At 34.0% G+C, this 17509-nt stretch overlaps 1 protein-coding gene across 4 annotated transcripts in view; it reads left to right on the top strand.

Moving 5' to 3' along the window:
* LRCH2 (leucine rich repeats and calponin homology domain containing 2) overlaps positions 1–17509 on the top strand; it is a 44992-nt gene that overhangs the window by 16766 nt on the left and 10717 nt on the right. The window contains exons 4-18 of one of the 4 annotated variants that reach the window (XM_080553743.1): positions 51–156; positions 249–385; positions 595–728; positions 2178–2268; positions 3272–3383; positions 3696–3793; positions 3895–3962; positions 4160–4264; positions 6110–6187; positions 8142–8210; positions 9981–10029; positions 11514–11630; positions 14770–14814; positions 15262–15312; positions 16419–16476. In XM_080553743.1, coding sequence (XP_080409869.1) covers positions 51–156; positions 249–385; positions 595–728; positions 2178–2268; positions 3272–3383; positions 3696–3793; positions 3895–3962; positions 4160–4264; positions 6110–6187; positions 8142–8210; positions 9981–10029; positions 11514–11630; positions 14770–14814; positions 15262–15312; positions 16419–16476 — 1318 coding nt within the window. The remainder of the gene's footprint in view (positions 1–50; positions 157–248; positions 386–594; positions 729–2177; positions 2269–3271; positions 3384–3695; positions 3794–3894; positions 3963–4159; positions 4265–6109; positions 6188–8141; positions 8211–9980; positions 10030–11513; positions 11631–14769; positions 14815–15261; positions 15313–16418; positions 16477–17509) is intronic. The other 3 variants (XM_080553740.1, XM_080553741.1, XM_080553742.1) reach the window with 3 other exon arrangements.

Below are 17509 nucleotides of genomic sequence, written 5' to 3' on the forward strand. Positions count from 1 at the left end.
TTAATTTCATTTAAAGTGTTCAGTTAATTTATTCATTATATTTTACCTAGGATGTCAGCTGTAATGAACTTCAGGTTCTTCCTCAGCAAATAGGAAAACTGCAGTCACTTAGAGAATTAAACATAAGAAGAAATAATCTCCATATGTTGCCAGATGGTAAGCTGTTCATCATCATTTTTTTGATGTAGGTAAATTAGGTAAAGTGTTAATTAGATACATTATTCTTTTTTTTTTTTTCCCCAATACAGAGTTAGGAGACCTTCCCTTGGTAAAGCTGGATTTTTCTTGTAATAAAATCACAGAAATTCCAATTTGTTACAGAAAGTTACGTCACTTACAAGTAATAGTTTTGGATAACAATCCAATGCAGATACCACCAGCACAGGTTAGTATGAAAACATTCTGCTTCAGTAATTTGCGTTAGGATCTTAAGAAAGAGGAAGCTGTTCTAAGTTAATACCAACCAAGTTTTCATTTTTTAGCTGTATTTCTGCTAGTGGGAAGTTGTAAGCACAAGCTAATCAGTGTAGGAAGTATTTTTTGGGGTGCATTTTCAAAAGACATGCTATGTAATTAAATATTTTTTGTTTCCAGATATGCTTAAAGGGTAAAGTACATATATTTAAATTCCTCAGCATTCAGGCATGCCTCAGAATAGATAAAAAACCAGATTCCTTGGATCTTCCATCACTGGGTAAACGAATCCCTTCCCAGCCACTCACAGACAGGTGAGTAATGGATTTTTTTTTTAAATGGTGTTTTTTAATTATTTTTCTTAGCATTTACTATGAAGCGATCCTTGGGATGTAAGAAAGAATGTCTTTATTACAGTTTAATAGATGTAACTTCAATGGTTTGCTTATTCTTTAGAAGTTATAGTATTTACTTTTTAAGGTCATTTTACTGGAGTCTAAATTGGCTCATCCAAGTAGCTGTGAAAAATTTTGATTTTACTCAGTTAAGATTTGGACATCAGGGCAAAGATATATTTTAAATTTATTTATTGGAATACTCATTTTTTATTTCCCAAACAGGTATGTCAAAACAATTAACTTACATTCTCATAAATATGCTGAATATAGAGTTAGTCTGCTGGATGGAAAGTCTGCCTTCTGAATATGTATTTAGGGAAGCTGTAACTTAAATATCAGTGAAATGCTGAAGATTTTTTGATTGGATTGCTCTTGAGGTCAAAAAGTACAGTATACTTTTTTGGACATCTGTACTATATACCTCTTGAGTAATTAATTAAATGGGAGTGCTCTTGTATTTTCTGTGTTCAGTTGACTTGCCATTAATGACTGTATGAAACAAAATTCTTTTTGTCTATTTGCCTAAAATGCTGTGTGCTACTTGTGGCACTCATTGGGCTCAAGGCCAAAGGAAAGATTAAAATTGTTAATAAAGCTTACACAGAACACTTTGAACCATCAGATTCAGTCCATGGTGTCAGGCAACTGTGCCACTAGGGCATCAGTCCACAGTGTCCATGGAATGCTTCTAAATGCTTGTAGAAGCTGTGGTCTGCAACTGCTTCCTGGAAGCCTGTGCTGCTTAAGACCTACAACTAAAACGTATTGCAAAAGGAACAAGGTCAAGGGTATTATCACTGTTCATCACCTTTGTAGTAGTGAGAATTGTCTAATTAAACTTTACAGATGATCTTGATTAAAAGCCATGCTTCAGTGTACAGTTAGAAAAACACACCCTGCTCATGCTGATGGCTTTCAGTCTTTAGAAGGCATACATTTGGACAGAATATTACATAGATATTAATGCAGGTTTAAACCTATATGACTGTCTAATAGGAAATATATTTGCTACTAATATAATCCATGCCTACCATTAGAATTAAAAGAATTGCTTTTAACAGCAGTAGCTAAATTCTCCAAAAAATACTTTTGACTGAAATAAAACAATTCTGAAATTGCATGGATGTGGAAAGTATGATAATTGTTCTTTCCTCCTTTAATTTTTTGAGACTCTTTCTCTTTCTTCAACTCTTGTAGATTAAAAATTTGTTCTTTACACATGCGGTGTTGTGCAAAAATTCTGTATAGGCAACTGTAGATGGGTATATAGAATCTATATATTTTAAAGGATGTTTATTTTCCTTTAGCAAAGTTAAGCTGGTTTCTTTATTCCTTTTTTTTTATTATTATTTTTATTTTATTAAGCAGCATAGAGGACTTTTATCCCAATAAAAATCACGGACCAGACTCTGGCATTGGAAGTGATAATGGGGATAAAAGATTGTCCACAACAGAAGTAAGTATTTTTTTTGCTGCTGATTTTGTCTAACTTGTTTTATAGATTTTTTTCCTTTTCTCCTTTGTCTAAATTAAGAAATGTTTAACGAAGTTGCAGTTAATATCCTTTGAAATCTGTACAGATGAGTTTAAACCATTAGACTGACAATATCAGACATATAAATTATGTATTGTTTTGACTTTTCTGGTTAAGTTTCATTCCTGTCCAAATCTTACACATTTTCAGAACTGAATTCTTATCTAAACAATTGTTTGGATCTTTTCATGTATAATGTGTGTAATCATGTTGGCCACGTGACAAAACTTACTTAATGTTTGCTTTAGTTACTAGTAAAAAGAATATAGTTAGGAAAATTAAAATACATTTTATCTAAACTTAGTAACTAAGGAAACTACGACATGTTAATTAAACCTGAGTTTTGTATATCTTAATAATCTCTTGTTTAAATTTTAAAAAGAACGTCTGGATGATCTGCTAGGTCTAAAGTCATAAAAATTCTCACAGATTATCTATTTGTAGAAATCTAGATTAAGCAGCTGTAAATAAATGATGTCAATACTGAATAGTGAGAGCAGTATATATATATATTTATTTTTAGAAAGAATCATTGCAAATGCAGAGTGATTGAATTGAAAACTGTACAACAAGGAATATTACAAGTGTTTAAGTGAATTCTAAATGATGGGAAGTGAAGCTGTGATTTTTTTTCAGTAGTCTTACTACTTGGAAGCTTTAGATAGGGAAGTACTTAAGTGCAGATTTATTAGCCCACTGACCAGAATTGGACTAGAGCTCTTTGAACAAAATACTGTATTTCAAAGGAAACTGAAACAATTACTTTAAAAAACAAAAACACCGAAAAAAAAAACATGAGTTGATTTTTTTCTGCCTTGGGAGCCATTCCTCATAATAGGGTCTGTTGTATTTGTGATTTATTAGCAAATCATATAATAATGTGATCTATATGCAAGTTCTGTATTAAATATGACTGTCTTTGCAGCCATCTGATGATGATACAATCAGCCTTCACTCCCAGGTATCAGAATCAACAAGAGAACAGACATTGAGGAATGACAATCATGTAATGGGAAGTAAACTGGATCCACAGAAAGGTAATATCTGTTGTGCATCTGTCCTTTTAGGTAATGGAATTGCTTTTTCAAAGGAAATCTAATTTAAGAAAACTGCACAAAATTATATCATGGCATATTGGAATTTTGTTTTTATCATTTCAGAAAACAATGTAATAAAATAATAAATAGAGAAAGGAAGAAAAATATTTCTTTAGATGAAGAAAGGAGACATGATTTAATTGTATTATCTTTATCTGTCATTTTTCATACATACTTCTGACTCTGAGGAGTAATGTTTGGTTGAGACAGCTGTTAATATTATCTTTTCTCTTCCTTATCAATCCTCACTAGACCAGGAGGTGTATGATTACATTGATCCAAATGCAGAAGAGGGAGCTGTTCCTGAGCAAGGAGATGTGCAGATCGGACCATTGCTGTCCTATATCAAGGTAGCATAGATTGATTTAAAAACAAACAAAAAACACACACTAATTCAGCAGGCTTTTTTTTCCTCATCTCAAGTCTAATTTTATTTTTCATCCTGTGTAAGGAACGGGGAAAACATCCTGAAAAATCCCAAAAGATAGAACAGAATGAGGACTGGGCAGATGAAAAACGGTAAATCTTTTCAGTCTTTTTTGGGAAGGGTGGTTTTGCTTTTAAACACCATCGAGGAAAGAAGTCTTGTTGACCAGAGTTCTCCTTCTTGGACAAAAAAATGAGCATATTGGAAGAGCTTCTTACTTCTTGTCTAAGCAAGTTTCTATGTCTTGCTTTGCTGAAGTCAGGCAAGTCACTAATGTTTAATTTTTCAGACTTCAGAAGGAACAGCCGTTGGCTGAAGAAGATGATGAAATCAAAGAAGTGACTGACTTGAGAAAAATAGCAGCTCAGTTACTGCAGCAAGAACAAAAACACAGGTATTAAAAATAATAGTTAACTTGTGTCACAATTAATGTGTTCTTTAGCCTGTCTTATACCCAAAAGCTCTTCATTTGGAGAACATTTTGGTCCAGTTGATGAGATGAAGCAATAGACTTATTCTGTGTTTCTTTTCGTAAAATTGCTATCTAGAGAAGCTACGATACACCTTTTATAGAGAGGAAGAGATGAATGTGAAATTCTCTCGTTTTTTTTTTTTTTTTGAATTAAGTACCTTAAGCATGGTCAATGCTTATATAAGTAGACTATCGTTGACATTAAAATGACTTTGTCTTAGTTTGTGTGGTTTTAGAGAACCTACAAACAGTTTGTGCTACTGGTTATTTTTCTTAAAATACAAGGTAGTTCAGGTGATGCTTCCTCTGTTCAGCCACATATGAGATATGTTTCCTATTAACCGAAGGGGAAACTTGTTCAAATGTAATTCTGTCAAATGACTGTGTGTATATATATATAATTACAATAGTGCAAATGCATCCTGATGAGCTGCCTGACTTTCTTAACTTCATGTTGGCATTTCAACAGAACAGTTCTTGAAAATGATAAATAAAAAAAGAAGACTACTAAAGTAATGCAACAGAAAAAGCTAGCAACTGTCTTAGGAAGAGGAGGAGGGAATACCTGGAGTCGCATAGGAAGCGAGCAGGAAAGGGTAGGAACTGTGTTGTCTCTGGTTCCTTTACCAAGCAGGCAGAATACCAGTGAGGTACATCAGAGACAGTAAGCTCTCTGCTGAAAGATGAAAGTGGTAGTAAATAGTCCATTCAACTACAGTAGATCATTACAGTGGTTTATTCTTCCACAGTCAGGGCTTCAGCTTCATACTAGCATAAGTACTCTTTTTGTACTCTTTTGAATTTCTATGCAATGATGAGATTCTATGCTGCTGTTTTTCTTTTAAGATAACTGCAATACACACAAAGCCTTTAGAGAAATTGATAATGTGAAATGCAGAGCTTTACAAATTCAACAGTGTTGTATAATACTTCAGTAGAACAGTAGAAATGTCTTAGGGGGGAAAGATGGAGTACGTTTTTCCCTGTAACTCCATATAGTGTACTTAAGAATTTGTTGGGAAGGAAAAAAATAAGAATGAAATCTTAATGCTAACATGTTTTTTTATTAACAAAACTATTAAAAAATGAGGAAAAATTCTGTATTTTTATTAAAAGATAAAAATATTTTCTTAATTCTGATAGCTATTTATATTGTGTGTGGGTTTTGTCTGGTTAGATTTAATATTTCTTGGTTATCTAATCATTTGAAATACCAAGCCACTCCTCTTCTGAAGTACTGCAACTTAAATTTTATTTTTGTTATACTTTGTTCTATCTCAATGCAGCAATCTTCTTAAAGGTTTTACTTTACGTATATAAAGAGCGATCTTGTTGGTCAAATTTTACTTCTTAGTTTAGCTTTAAAGCTTTCTTATGTATCTTTAAATATATGGGGACAAAATCACCTCTGAGATAAAACTGTAGTTATTTGCAATTAGTAAAATGTAGTTTAATCCTGATTTTGAATCCATAGTTTGTGGGTTTATAATTCCCTGCCACGAGCAATTCTGAATTGTACCAATTGTGCCATTTCTGAATTTGTGCAAAATATGTACAGCCTGAGTAAGCAGAATTCTCAAAGTGAGCATCATTAAATAATTTCTTACTAATCATATTTCTGTTCATTCAGTGTGTTTTCTTTTACTATTATGCAGTGTTTCTTTTCTTTTTGCTTGCTATGCTAATGACTTCCCTGTCCTTTCCCATCAACCTATCCTGCTTCCTTCTTCCGTCTTTGGCTTTGATGTACATGAAATATGAATGCAGACGAAGGCCATTAAGCTATAGAACTTCATTCAGTGAAAAACTCTTCCAGAGGACAAGGGCAGCAGGACGTGCATCAAGGTATAAAGTGTTTGTAGAGCTTCAGATTTCCTAAGATAAAATGTGGACGAAAGAAACAATTTGGGCCATTTTTTTTGAACAAAAGCAGAAAAAATGGATTGTCTCAGCCTAAGATTTTGTTACCAAAAAATAAATTGCAATGCACTTAATTTTATCTGAAACTAAATAATGTTTCAGGAAAATACTTAATTAGTCAGCTGTCCAAAGCACATTTAAATGGCTCCAAACTAGAAGATTATTTTCCTGTCCCTTTGGCATGCTTTATCTTCATTCTTTTTTTAAAATATGAAGTATTAAAATGTATTTAAAATCATAGGAAAACTTTTATTATGATCTCAAACATAAATTATATAAATATTTCATAGAAGAAGTTTGGCTGAAGAACAGGTATGTTTGGCATTACTTTGGATAGGTTTTAGTAACACTTCGTTTAATGATCATGAAAGTCAAATAGCCTTTGTTGCATAGAATCACTGAATTTACACTAATGTCATTTTTGGTGAAAGCATTGCATCAAAGTGCTTAGGTGACTCAAATTTATAGTTCTTTTAAGCACATTTTGTCTTAATGGCCATTTATTACTACAGTTTCTCGAATTTCTCATTATCTTCAGCTAAGAAGATAAGGATAGATTGAAATTCACTGTAAAAATGACTAAACTGGCTGTTTCATGATGTTTGATACGTCATAAGCTCTGAATATTAATTTTTTGTGAGACTTATTTCTGGCAATATTGTAATTTTATTCTGGAAAGTACATTTTGAAGTTGTTTATGAAGACAATATAGGGAGCATATGCTGCTGTCTGAATCATTTAGTTTTACAAGCTTAACTTGTCTTAATGCTATTAAATTGAGGTTCACACAGTCAGATTTAAACTGCAAGTGAGATAACTGAGCTCAAAGTTACGACAATATTCGGAAGTCTGAAAATCAATACGTCATTTAAAGTTCATTGTTTTACTGCCATATCTCATGATAATGAAATATAAAAAAGTGCCTACTGTATTTTACTGCCTTCCACTGAATTGCTGGTTTTCTTCTTGTTCTTCCTGATTCTTAATAATTTCTCTATATAATTCAATCTAAATATACTTTGATCTCAGTCCTGCACACTCTGAATTCAGCGTTGAAATGTAATGTTGATACTCGCAATAATTCACCATTAATCATTCCAGTTGCTGTTTAACATGAATCTCAATTGAAAATCTGTTCGTGATTGGTGTTGTATTTTAAACATTCATAATAAATACCTCATATCACCTTCCTGTGTGTGCACATACATGGCGTTTTTTCCAGATTAAAAAAAATAATAATAATAAATCTGAATCTATACTTAACTTTAGGCTTTTTTCACTTACTTAGTGTTAAGGAAAATGGAATTTACACTGGTTCATTAGACTTCACTTAGTTCTTAGCTTGCATTTTCTTACTCTTTTTCTCCATTTTCCAACTCTCCTTTTTTCCCCTGACTTTCCTTTGCACTGCCAGTCTTTCTTCCTCAGCTACCCTCTTACCTTTTTGTACTGACTGACTGATTTCTTGTGCTCAATCTATTGTTTTCCTGTCTGCTTTAGTTTGACTATCTTGTCTCTTCTAATTTTAGTGAACAGTGAGGCCTGTTGGTATATATTTAATAAGGAAATATTAAAAATTAAAAATACATAATGAGAGGAGACTTAATTTTGGTTTGGATTATGTGACCAAGTTTTACTTAAAAATCAGAACTTGAAATATTACAAGAGCTGAAAGCGATATTGCTGATTTGAATGGAAGCAGGATTGGGCTTGGATTTCATATATGTATATACACGCATATGTATTCCAGCTTTATGGAAAATGCCAGCTTAATCTTCAAACTTTTTTCTACAGGAAAAGTTATACTGTGAAAGTAATATATATTCAAAGAAAAAGATTTAACTACAGAGTTGTTGAATAAATATTTTTCTCTTTATAGGCTTCTTAATCATTCAGCTTCAGTAAGTGCAAGGAACAGGCCAAAGCAGCCAATGGAATCTGAAAAATGGTATTTATTTACTTCATCACAGCTTTCAATATTTTATTAAATCAGGTCTGATATTTATTTTATGTTGTTACTGCCATCTTTTGTCCTAATGTTTTAATACAAGATGAATTTCAAGTTACACAAATTATCTGTTCCAAACCCAGTTTGGCTGTGAATCAGGTAGACAAAAGCCATAATTGCTGTTGGTGTTGCTAGAGAGTACTGGAATGATAACTGCTCTCTACAGTTCTCTGCAGTTCAGGTACAGATCAGAAAAACTTTCTTTGAAACAGAGAAGGGATACTGTGTAAATCTTTCAGTGTGATGCATCCTATTTTGGCTATCTTTTCTCCCTCTGGTAGCTGCGTTAGCTGCGTTATTAAGGGGTTGGTGGTGTATTTGTTCTGTGGTTATATGAACAGTACAGCAACTACTGTTCATTTGCATTTGGAGCTTGACAGTCCTCACAATATTGTTCCTGTTTTTTGGGATTCTGTCACCTGTTGTAGTGCACAGCGCTGTCAAGCTTCATGTTACAGAATAATCCAGGAAAGGTTATATTTACCTTTTGCTGTATCCTTCATGAAACAAATAGTTCTGAGACTTTTTTTCTTGGAAAATAAGCAACAACAACAAAAAACAATTCGAGCTTGTACACAAGATCAGATAAACGTTGCAAATTTTTTCTTGTTTTTATTGCCCTGCTATAGGGGAATTTCAGTCCCTCACTAACATATAAAGAGAATACAAAGGCTGCCATATCCCTGAAAAATTTACACTTATAGACCATGTCAGAGCTAATAGATAAATACGTATCAAGAGCAGAACTAAATTATTTATTGTAGCATTTCCTGCAATTCTCAGTTGAATAGCATATCAAGCTAATGGACATGATTAGACAAATTTCCTATGCCTAACAGCTTTAAAAAATAGATTTATTGTTTTGAGGCAATGAATGAAGAACAAAGGAAAAGGAATACAAAGTAGCAGAAGCTAAGAAAAGAAGCTTCAATTTCTGTGCCTAGCTGCTTTCTGAATTTCTAGGATTTATCATAATTGCACACAGTGCTGTGTCATTACATTAAATCCCCAGCTGTTAGTCTTGGTATACTGCACAGCTTCTAAGCCTGTTTTCTACTTTAGTTGTCAGAATGTGAATGGAATGGTTGTTGGTATGTTGATAGAAGTGAATTTCACAGAAAGATTTAGTAAGTTTTGAAGTGACACCAAGTCTAAACTTTTCTGTTTTCCTGAGAACTGTAAATAAGCTCAGGCACTGTTCTTGTTCTAGAGTCTGTGAGATTTGGCCATTTTAGTATTCCATGTTAAAATGTTTCTCCTTTCCATTGTTAGTACAAGCTTCTACTTTGCTATAGAGAGCTAACAGTGAAATGAAGGTTGAGTCTTCTAAACACTGAAGAACAGGCATTTTGTCAGCTTTGAACAAATGTTTGGATGGTTGCTTTGAGAAACAAAACAGTGGAGGTGCATTTCTGAAGATCAATCCACATTGTTAAGAAAGGGCTATATCTGAATAAAGCATTGAATAAAGTAGTGTGGATGACACGTCGGCGTACTGTAGAGGAAGCTGAAGAACAATTTGAGGTTTTACTTGCATAGCTCATACTTTTTAGTCACATTGTGGACATGATTTACAGCTAGCCAAAAGAAATGTTGCAGAAAAGCTGCATGTTAAGTGATCACTTTTTTAATATTTTAAAGTAACTTGATCTTGAAGTACACAACAATGTAGTAATAAAATTTCATAATGTCTTTCATTTTAATTTTTAGTGTCTCAACAGATGAAGTCAATTCTCCAGTGTCTCCATACAGCTGGCAGGTAAGTATCTAAACGTAAAAGTGGTAATAGTTTTATTTGCTTTAAGTGGTTGTTTCTTGTGGAAAACCTCTGTGTTAATTTGTTTCGTTGCACACAGGGTTATTATATGTGTATAATTGTGGTGGAAAATAAAAAATAAATTCATAGACTTCAAGAGAATTTGACGTGTTATGTAATGCAAGCCTTTTTAAGAGGATGTGGTACTAGCTGTAAGATCTTGAGACAGACATAATTTTACTTTTTTTTTTGTATTTCTTTGCATATACATTTTTTGATTAACATAATAAAGGAAGCAGAAATAAAGAAAGAACATTCATCAGTTACTTAAAATTGCCAAAGGGCCTGATATTCTAATATGAGGAAATCTTTGGAAATACAGTTTTTCAGTGTTTTAGCCTTTTTGTGAAATGGCCCCTTCAGATTGTCTGCAGTCAGTTTTCATAGAATAGAAATACATATTCATTGTTGTTTTAATAATAAATCATAGAATGGCGTGGGTTGGAAGGGACCTTAAAGACCATCTAGCTCCAACAGCCCTGCCATGGGCAGGGATGCCACCCACCAGATCTGGTCACCCAGGGCCCTGTCCAACCTGGCCTCAAACACCTCCAGGGATGAGGCATCCACAACTTCTCTGGGCAACTTGTTCCAGTGCCTCAACACCCTCTGAGCGAAGAATTTCCTCATAACATCTAATCTAAATAACCCCTCTTGTAGTTTAAAACCATTCCCCCTTGTCCTATCATCTGTCTGAGCAAAAAGTTGCTCTCCTTTTTTATAAGCCCTCTGTAAGTATTGAAAAGCTGTAATGAGGTCACCCCAGAGTCTTCTCCTCTTCAGGCTTAACAGCCCCAGCTCTCTCAGCTCTTCCTCTTAGGAGAGGTGCTCCAGCTCTCCGATCATCTTTTTGGCCCTCATCTGGACCAGCTCTAACAGGTCCACATCCTTCTTGTGCTGGGGGCACAGACATGGTTGCAGTACTCCAAGTGGGGCATCACAAGGGTAGAGTAGAGGGGGACAATCTCCTTTAGCTGTCTCTATCAAAGTACTGTAATCTTGTAGGTAAGAACACCATGCAAGTACTTTAAAAAAAATAAAAATCCTAGTCATCCTTCCTGTGTAGTGAATATTCAGATTGAGAAATTAGATGTGCTAGTGGCTAACCACACTTCTGACTGGCTCTTTGAAATTATTTATAGTAGCATTAGATGGCTTCCTAACGTACCTATGAATGTTAGGCTCAGTGCAGAAAAGGATGTTATTTTCTTAAGAATTATTTCACAGTTCATTTTTCCTGTATGAAATACATTTCAGAAGAAAGGAGCTAAGTGATTTCTAGCAGAATCACCATTAAGGTAACACTTCTGTGTCATAAAGTAAAATGAGAGAGGCCAAGAATTTATAAGTGTAGTTTATAATAATTTGCAATAATGCATGCAAGGTGTATTTACCTTTTATGTAAAAGTACTTCTGAACTTTTCTAGCCACTGGAAAATCAGAAGGATTCAATGGATGAGCAGCATTGGCCAGAAACACAGCCAGTGATTTGGCAGAATGAAGAAAGGAGGAGAAGTAAACAAATTAGAAAAGAGTATTTCAAGGTAATGCAGGGTAGGGTGATGGTGGTGACTTTTTTGTCTTGGGTGCTTTGGGCTCTTTCTCCTTTGCAAGCAATGCAAATTTTTGAGAATGCAGGGAACTGTGTAATTAAGTAGGAGCAAGGAAATGTCATAGGTTGTACTGCTTTTAATTTTTATAGTTAAGCTGTAACTTTATTTGAATCTTTTGAGTTAAATATGTATAATGTATTATGTATGAATGTATAATAATAGGGTAATGTGAGAGTGCAGGAAAAGGAGGAGAAAAAAGTCCACTGAAGACTGTGTTTATTAATTATAAGAAAGTAATTTGCAGTTGTCATCTTGTAAAGCTAGAAACTAATCTTCAGTAATTGGTTCCTTCTCAGTTTGGATCCAGTTTGAAGGATTTTTTTTTTTGTAGTCTAAGTCAGCATGTTTATAAGAATGATTTATGCATTTTGGTTCTCGCTGCATCAGTTTGCATATAAGAGGTTATTTTCTCTGTATTGATTTTGCTGTTTGCAGTGTGTATCATTGGTCACCAGATGTCACTGTCTGCTTGTGGTAGAACAGATAGGAAGTTAATGCAGCAGCATCAAATAAATTTTTTGTAGAAGAATAGAATAATTCTGACCAGTGCTAGGTTGAGGTAAAATTACATTTCAATTGTGAAATTAGTTTTTTGGATATATGCTAAATATCTTTATGAATTGCTAGGGAATTTAAAATAAATTCTCAGGAAAAAGAGAGCATGCCATATAACTGAGATATATTCTTGTGATTAAAGTAGCTATTAATTTAGCCCCCTCAAGGATTTAGGGGGTTGTATCTTAACTTGAATTCTTATGACCTTCTTTCCAATGTTTGCATCCTTAAATTAATTTCACTCTGCAGTCTTTGAGGGGAACAGGACAAGCTTCTAAAACAGAATTCAGTCATTTGACTCGTTAAACTATACATGTTTAATGTGCTATTTATACAGAAGATTTGCATCAGTGATTTCTCATCACTTTAAATCTGTGTTTAAATCCTAATACAGACTTCAGTTCTGAGCTTTGTGGTAGAAGCAGGTACCTGAAATCATATTTCTTACAACTATAGTCATGTCTTAGAAAGAAATTAAGCTGGTTTTACCAGTAACAAAAAATACTGTCTCACTGAGAGTTCCATTTACAAAGATAAAGCAATAAGCAAATGTCTGTCTTCTATAGCAAACTTGGGAGGGGGGACACGACAGCAAGTTCATATTGAGTCCATATTTTTTTGGCAAAAAAGCTCACTGAATAATCATGTCTGTACCGCCAAACATGAATGACTATCTTAAGAATACCTGCCAAGTTACTGCAACCGGTGTTATTAGAACAGGAATGATTTATTTAGCTCAGCATCCAGAAGTATTTATAGAGCATCTTTATTATACATTCTGTATATTTTTATTGTGAAATTGTACAGTGCACCAGAATGGTAGAAAAATGCTTGTGAGAATCAGAACTCCTTTTCTTGTAGAATGTCTTTGAAGCCTGTCTAGCAACTCAAATTTTTATTGTGCTAAATACGTTAACAAACAAACAAAAACCTTAACCATCTAAGACAATTTTATCAACCAAAATGCATTTTTGCTGGAGGAGTTTGTGGTTGCTTTGGATCCTAGTTCATCCAAGCTAAAATTCTGGATAGCACATCCACAAGAGAAAAGAAATTACTACATGCTAGCTTTGGTATGGTTAATTATAGTGGAGAAATCTGAACACGGAACTGTCAAAGGCCTGTATGAAGGCACAGAAAAATAATATTTGGCTTATGAACTCCCAAATTAGTATATTCACTTGTAAACACGTAGGAAATATTTCATTTCAGACATACAGGAAATATATCCCAGAAGCAAAATGCACAGTCATGAACGTGTATAACATGTCACTACATGACTCCAGGACTTCATGCATTCTGTTCATTGGTTCTTTTTTAACAAAAAAAGACATCATTCAGTAACTCTTGAAAAGACACTTAATTTGTAATGAAAATGAATGGCAGTAGGATTCCTAACAAAGATTATGTTTGTCCTAGACTTTGATTTTCAAAAGAAACGCTTTTTACCATACACTGACATATATGCATTATTCAGCATGTAGTTCAAAATTTAAAGCTGTTCAGAGTGCTCAGAGTTGTAACTTTGAAGGAGACAGGCATCTTCTATGTCTAAGTAATACATATAACTTTTATATAACAGAATTATGTAAAGTTCCCTATTTATTAATGTTAAAGAATGTAGTTGCAAGTCAGTTTTTTCTTTCTGAGAAATTCTTCTAACTATCTTCTAACTAGAATCTGTATGCACCCCTAAAAATCTTTGAAGGAAAGCTATCCTTCCAGTTCCAAAGTTAGTCTTATTAATCTATCCTGTGTTCTATATATAACATAAAAACAGGTAATGTGTAATGTAAGTGCGTAATGCACTTAGTTTTGTGGAGATGTAACTCTTTCTACATGCATCTTTTTTTTTTAACCTCTGGAGACAAATACATTTATTTCCCTAAATACTGCTTTTATATATTTCTTGTATTGATCTCTCCTTCATTCCTACTGTATTTCTCAGATAATCAGGAAGTGGGGCAGAAGCAATGTGCAAAAAATCAGGCAGACGTCTTCAGAAAAAGCAGTGGTCTTAGATAAAAGTGTGTGATCAGGCTTTGCAGTTGTAAAGGAAATCTTGCCTTTTAAAACTTTTTTTTCTCATTGTTTTCATTTTTTACATTGTCAGGTCAATCTAGCCAAGTATAAGCAACCTTAAGAGCTACTTTTACAGCATGTTTCTGTATGTAACTTTCATGGGTTGCACATTTTTTTTTTCCTAACAAAAAATGCATGAGAGGAACAGTTATTCAGGTCTTTCCACTTGGATCAAGTCTCATATGTAGTCAGTTCACATTATAAATGTATTTTTGAAATTATCCTATTCTCTCAATAATGTAGTTCTTGAGTAACCTAGGAACTAGATGTTTGTCTTCTGTTTTTTTGTGCTCCTTTGATGATTTCTGTAACATGTTTTTTTTTCCCTCAGCAGCATCACCAGTAATAAGTAACATCTGAGTGGTATCAGGCCATTTAGTTCAAATGAAAAACATACTTCCATTTTAAAGTAATAATTGTATGTGTTTTGCAGTATAAGTCTTCCAGAAAGAGTTCAAGTGGAAATGAAAATGATGAGGTAAGAAATGGTAATTGCATAAAATATGTAAGAAAATTGTTTTATTTGTTTATCTTCTATGAACACTTACGAGCCACAGTCATGGAACAGGTCTGTGCAAACAGACTTTGCGTTCCAAAGTCATAGTAGAAATATAGCACAATAAATATTATAGTCCTATTTGAAAAAAGCCACCAAGGCGTTACACTGGGGAAGAGTAGGGTAGTTACTTGCTTCAGTAATAACAAAGTTAATTGAGCTATCAAGCAAAGGTAATATAAAAGTAATATTCTGTATAAGCAGTGAGCAGTTTCCTTGCTTTACATATTTTTAAATTCAGTTGCTACAAGCTTATGCCATATTTGACAAATGTTGGATGTCTCATGTATGGTGTTTTTCATAATTTCACATTTTCTTGTTAAATCATAATTTTCATTTTATAATTCCATCTCTTTGGTTTCTTTTTAGCAAGACAGTGATAATACTAATGTGTCCCCACAGTCTCCTGTGTCGTCTGAGGTACAAGTTTGTGGTTTTGTTTTTCATTCAACAAACATTTCTTTGTGCACATTACTTGTGTCACCAGGTTTCCCGTGCAGATATAAAGCTGGTAGTTTCCTTTGAAACTGGAGTTAGGAATATTTCATCATACTAAAAAGTCAAAAGTAGAATCGTAGATGTATATTATAGCTTATTTTTACCTTTGCAACTATCTGATCTGTCCAGGATTTCTTCTTTCTTTTTTTTTTTGACTGTTGTGAAGAAAGATGCATTGTTTTATCTCCATTATTTTTCCTAATGAAAATGGCTAATTAAGATAAATGAAAATAGGTGTATTTTCTAGTTGTCCCTATATGCTTAGGGATTTCAAGTAAAACTTGTCTTTCAGTGTTTTGTACCTCAACGTAAGGAACCCTGATGTACTGATACTGCTTAAGCGGTTTCATCCTTTACGATTGTCTGTCACCTTTGTGATACAGCTTTACAGTTTCATTCATCAGTTGCTTTCCTTTTTAAGGAATATCCGTTTAGTCTCACTGTGATGGCAGTACTCTAGTAAGCTATAAATAAGCCATGCTAAAGATTAATATTTCTGCATGATGTCAAAAGGGAACCTAAGAGAGTGGAATGAGTGGAACATCTCATAGAAACAGTGAAAGGAGTTGGACTAAGGATAGCTCATGTACATAAAAGATTACTGAGTGCATCTCCCCTTTGTAGATGGTGACGTGAGAAAAACATGATTTTCATATTTGAAAGTAAACATTTCTTAAGAAATTCAGTGCAAGGCATTGGGGAAAATAGTTGTATTCACTTACATCTGGCTTAGAATTCAGTTCACAGAATGTTTTGTTTGAAATGTTTTAGAATAGATGTTAGTTAATCTTAGAATAGATTTTAGTTAATCTGGTGGTGCGTTGTCTTCCTTGGTAAGATAATTTTATCTGCAGTTAATGAGTTTACTTGGATTCCATTTACTTCATAGTATCCCCTTCAAAGCAGTGTTTTACAGTTCAGCAGAAGAGCTTTATTTTAGGCAAGAATAATTTAAATGCTATTTTGATGAAAACAAATGTTAATTATTGTAATAAATGGGAGAAAATTGACTTTCTCTCTTTTAACAGGATTATGAAAGGACAGATAGTAACACTCATGGACCATTTGGTCTCAGACCAAGGTCAGGTAAGCTGCTCTTCTCTAAGATAGCATGAGGCAACAGATGTTTATTCCCCAGGCTGGAATAGATGATAAGGACAACAGATGCATGAATTGAAATGAATGTGCGGGGAGACCACAGTACAGCATTTCACTCAGTGAACTTAACGTAAGCATAGTACTGGAAAAGACATGGTTTGCCAAAGCTTATGTCTAATAATTGAAAGTTCCCAAAGCTGCACAGTGATTTTTTTCTTAAATGTCACTAACTTATTTTCTGCATGTTTTGTCACTGTCAACAGGGAAAGAGTATTCAGTTATTTTTGAAACATGGCTGAGGCAAGAGGGCTTCAAGAGAAGTAGGTTTTTGTAATTCATCCTATAAAAGGATGCATGGATCAGAGCTTTGAAAGGAGTCATATATATTAGTGCTTTGTCTTGGAGGTATTTTCCAGCCTTAATGATTCTATAAGACTGCCATACCCCCAGAAGACAGTTGTATCAGACAGGATTATCTAGGTGATACAGGTGGCACCTTCTGGGCCTTCAAGTCACTTGTGACTTGTAAGCAGTTGCATGAAAATTCTGTTCCAAAGATAGTTAGGTTAGTTGGATATACCAGGACATATCTAGCAGTGCACGTCTAGAGGTTTCTGAGTTGGATGCATCCTAGGCTGCAGGAAGATGCAGAATTGAGAGGACCAAGCAGACTTGTTGAACTTTTCAGCCCATTTCTTCTTTGTGCAGTAGGAGCCATTGCCAGCTCTCAGCACTAAAACTGCAGGACCCCTTTTCCTCAGTTCTAAGAGAGTGCTGAATGGCATTATTTTTCTCAGAACACAAGACCCTTGTGTTTTTAAGATGCTTCCAAAGACGTTGTAGGTGAGATGCAATTGTATTTTTCTGTGTGCAAACTACATAGTCTTGTGTGTAAGGTCAGAGCAGTGGTTCCACAAGAATATCTTTAAAATTTCTGTGATTTTTTTTGGTTTGTTTTCTAGATGTCTTGCTAAAATCCAAACTGTTAGAAACAGTAAAGTATGTTCTAAAGATGGAAGTA

Source organism: Anser brachyrhynchus (assembly GCF_964034855.1).
Source record: "Anser brachyrhynchus genome assembly, chromosome: 13".
Lineage (NCBI taxonomy): Eukaryota > Metazoa > Chordata > Aves > Anseriformes > Anatidae > Anser > Anser brachyrhynchus.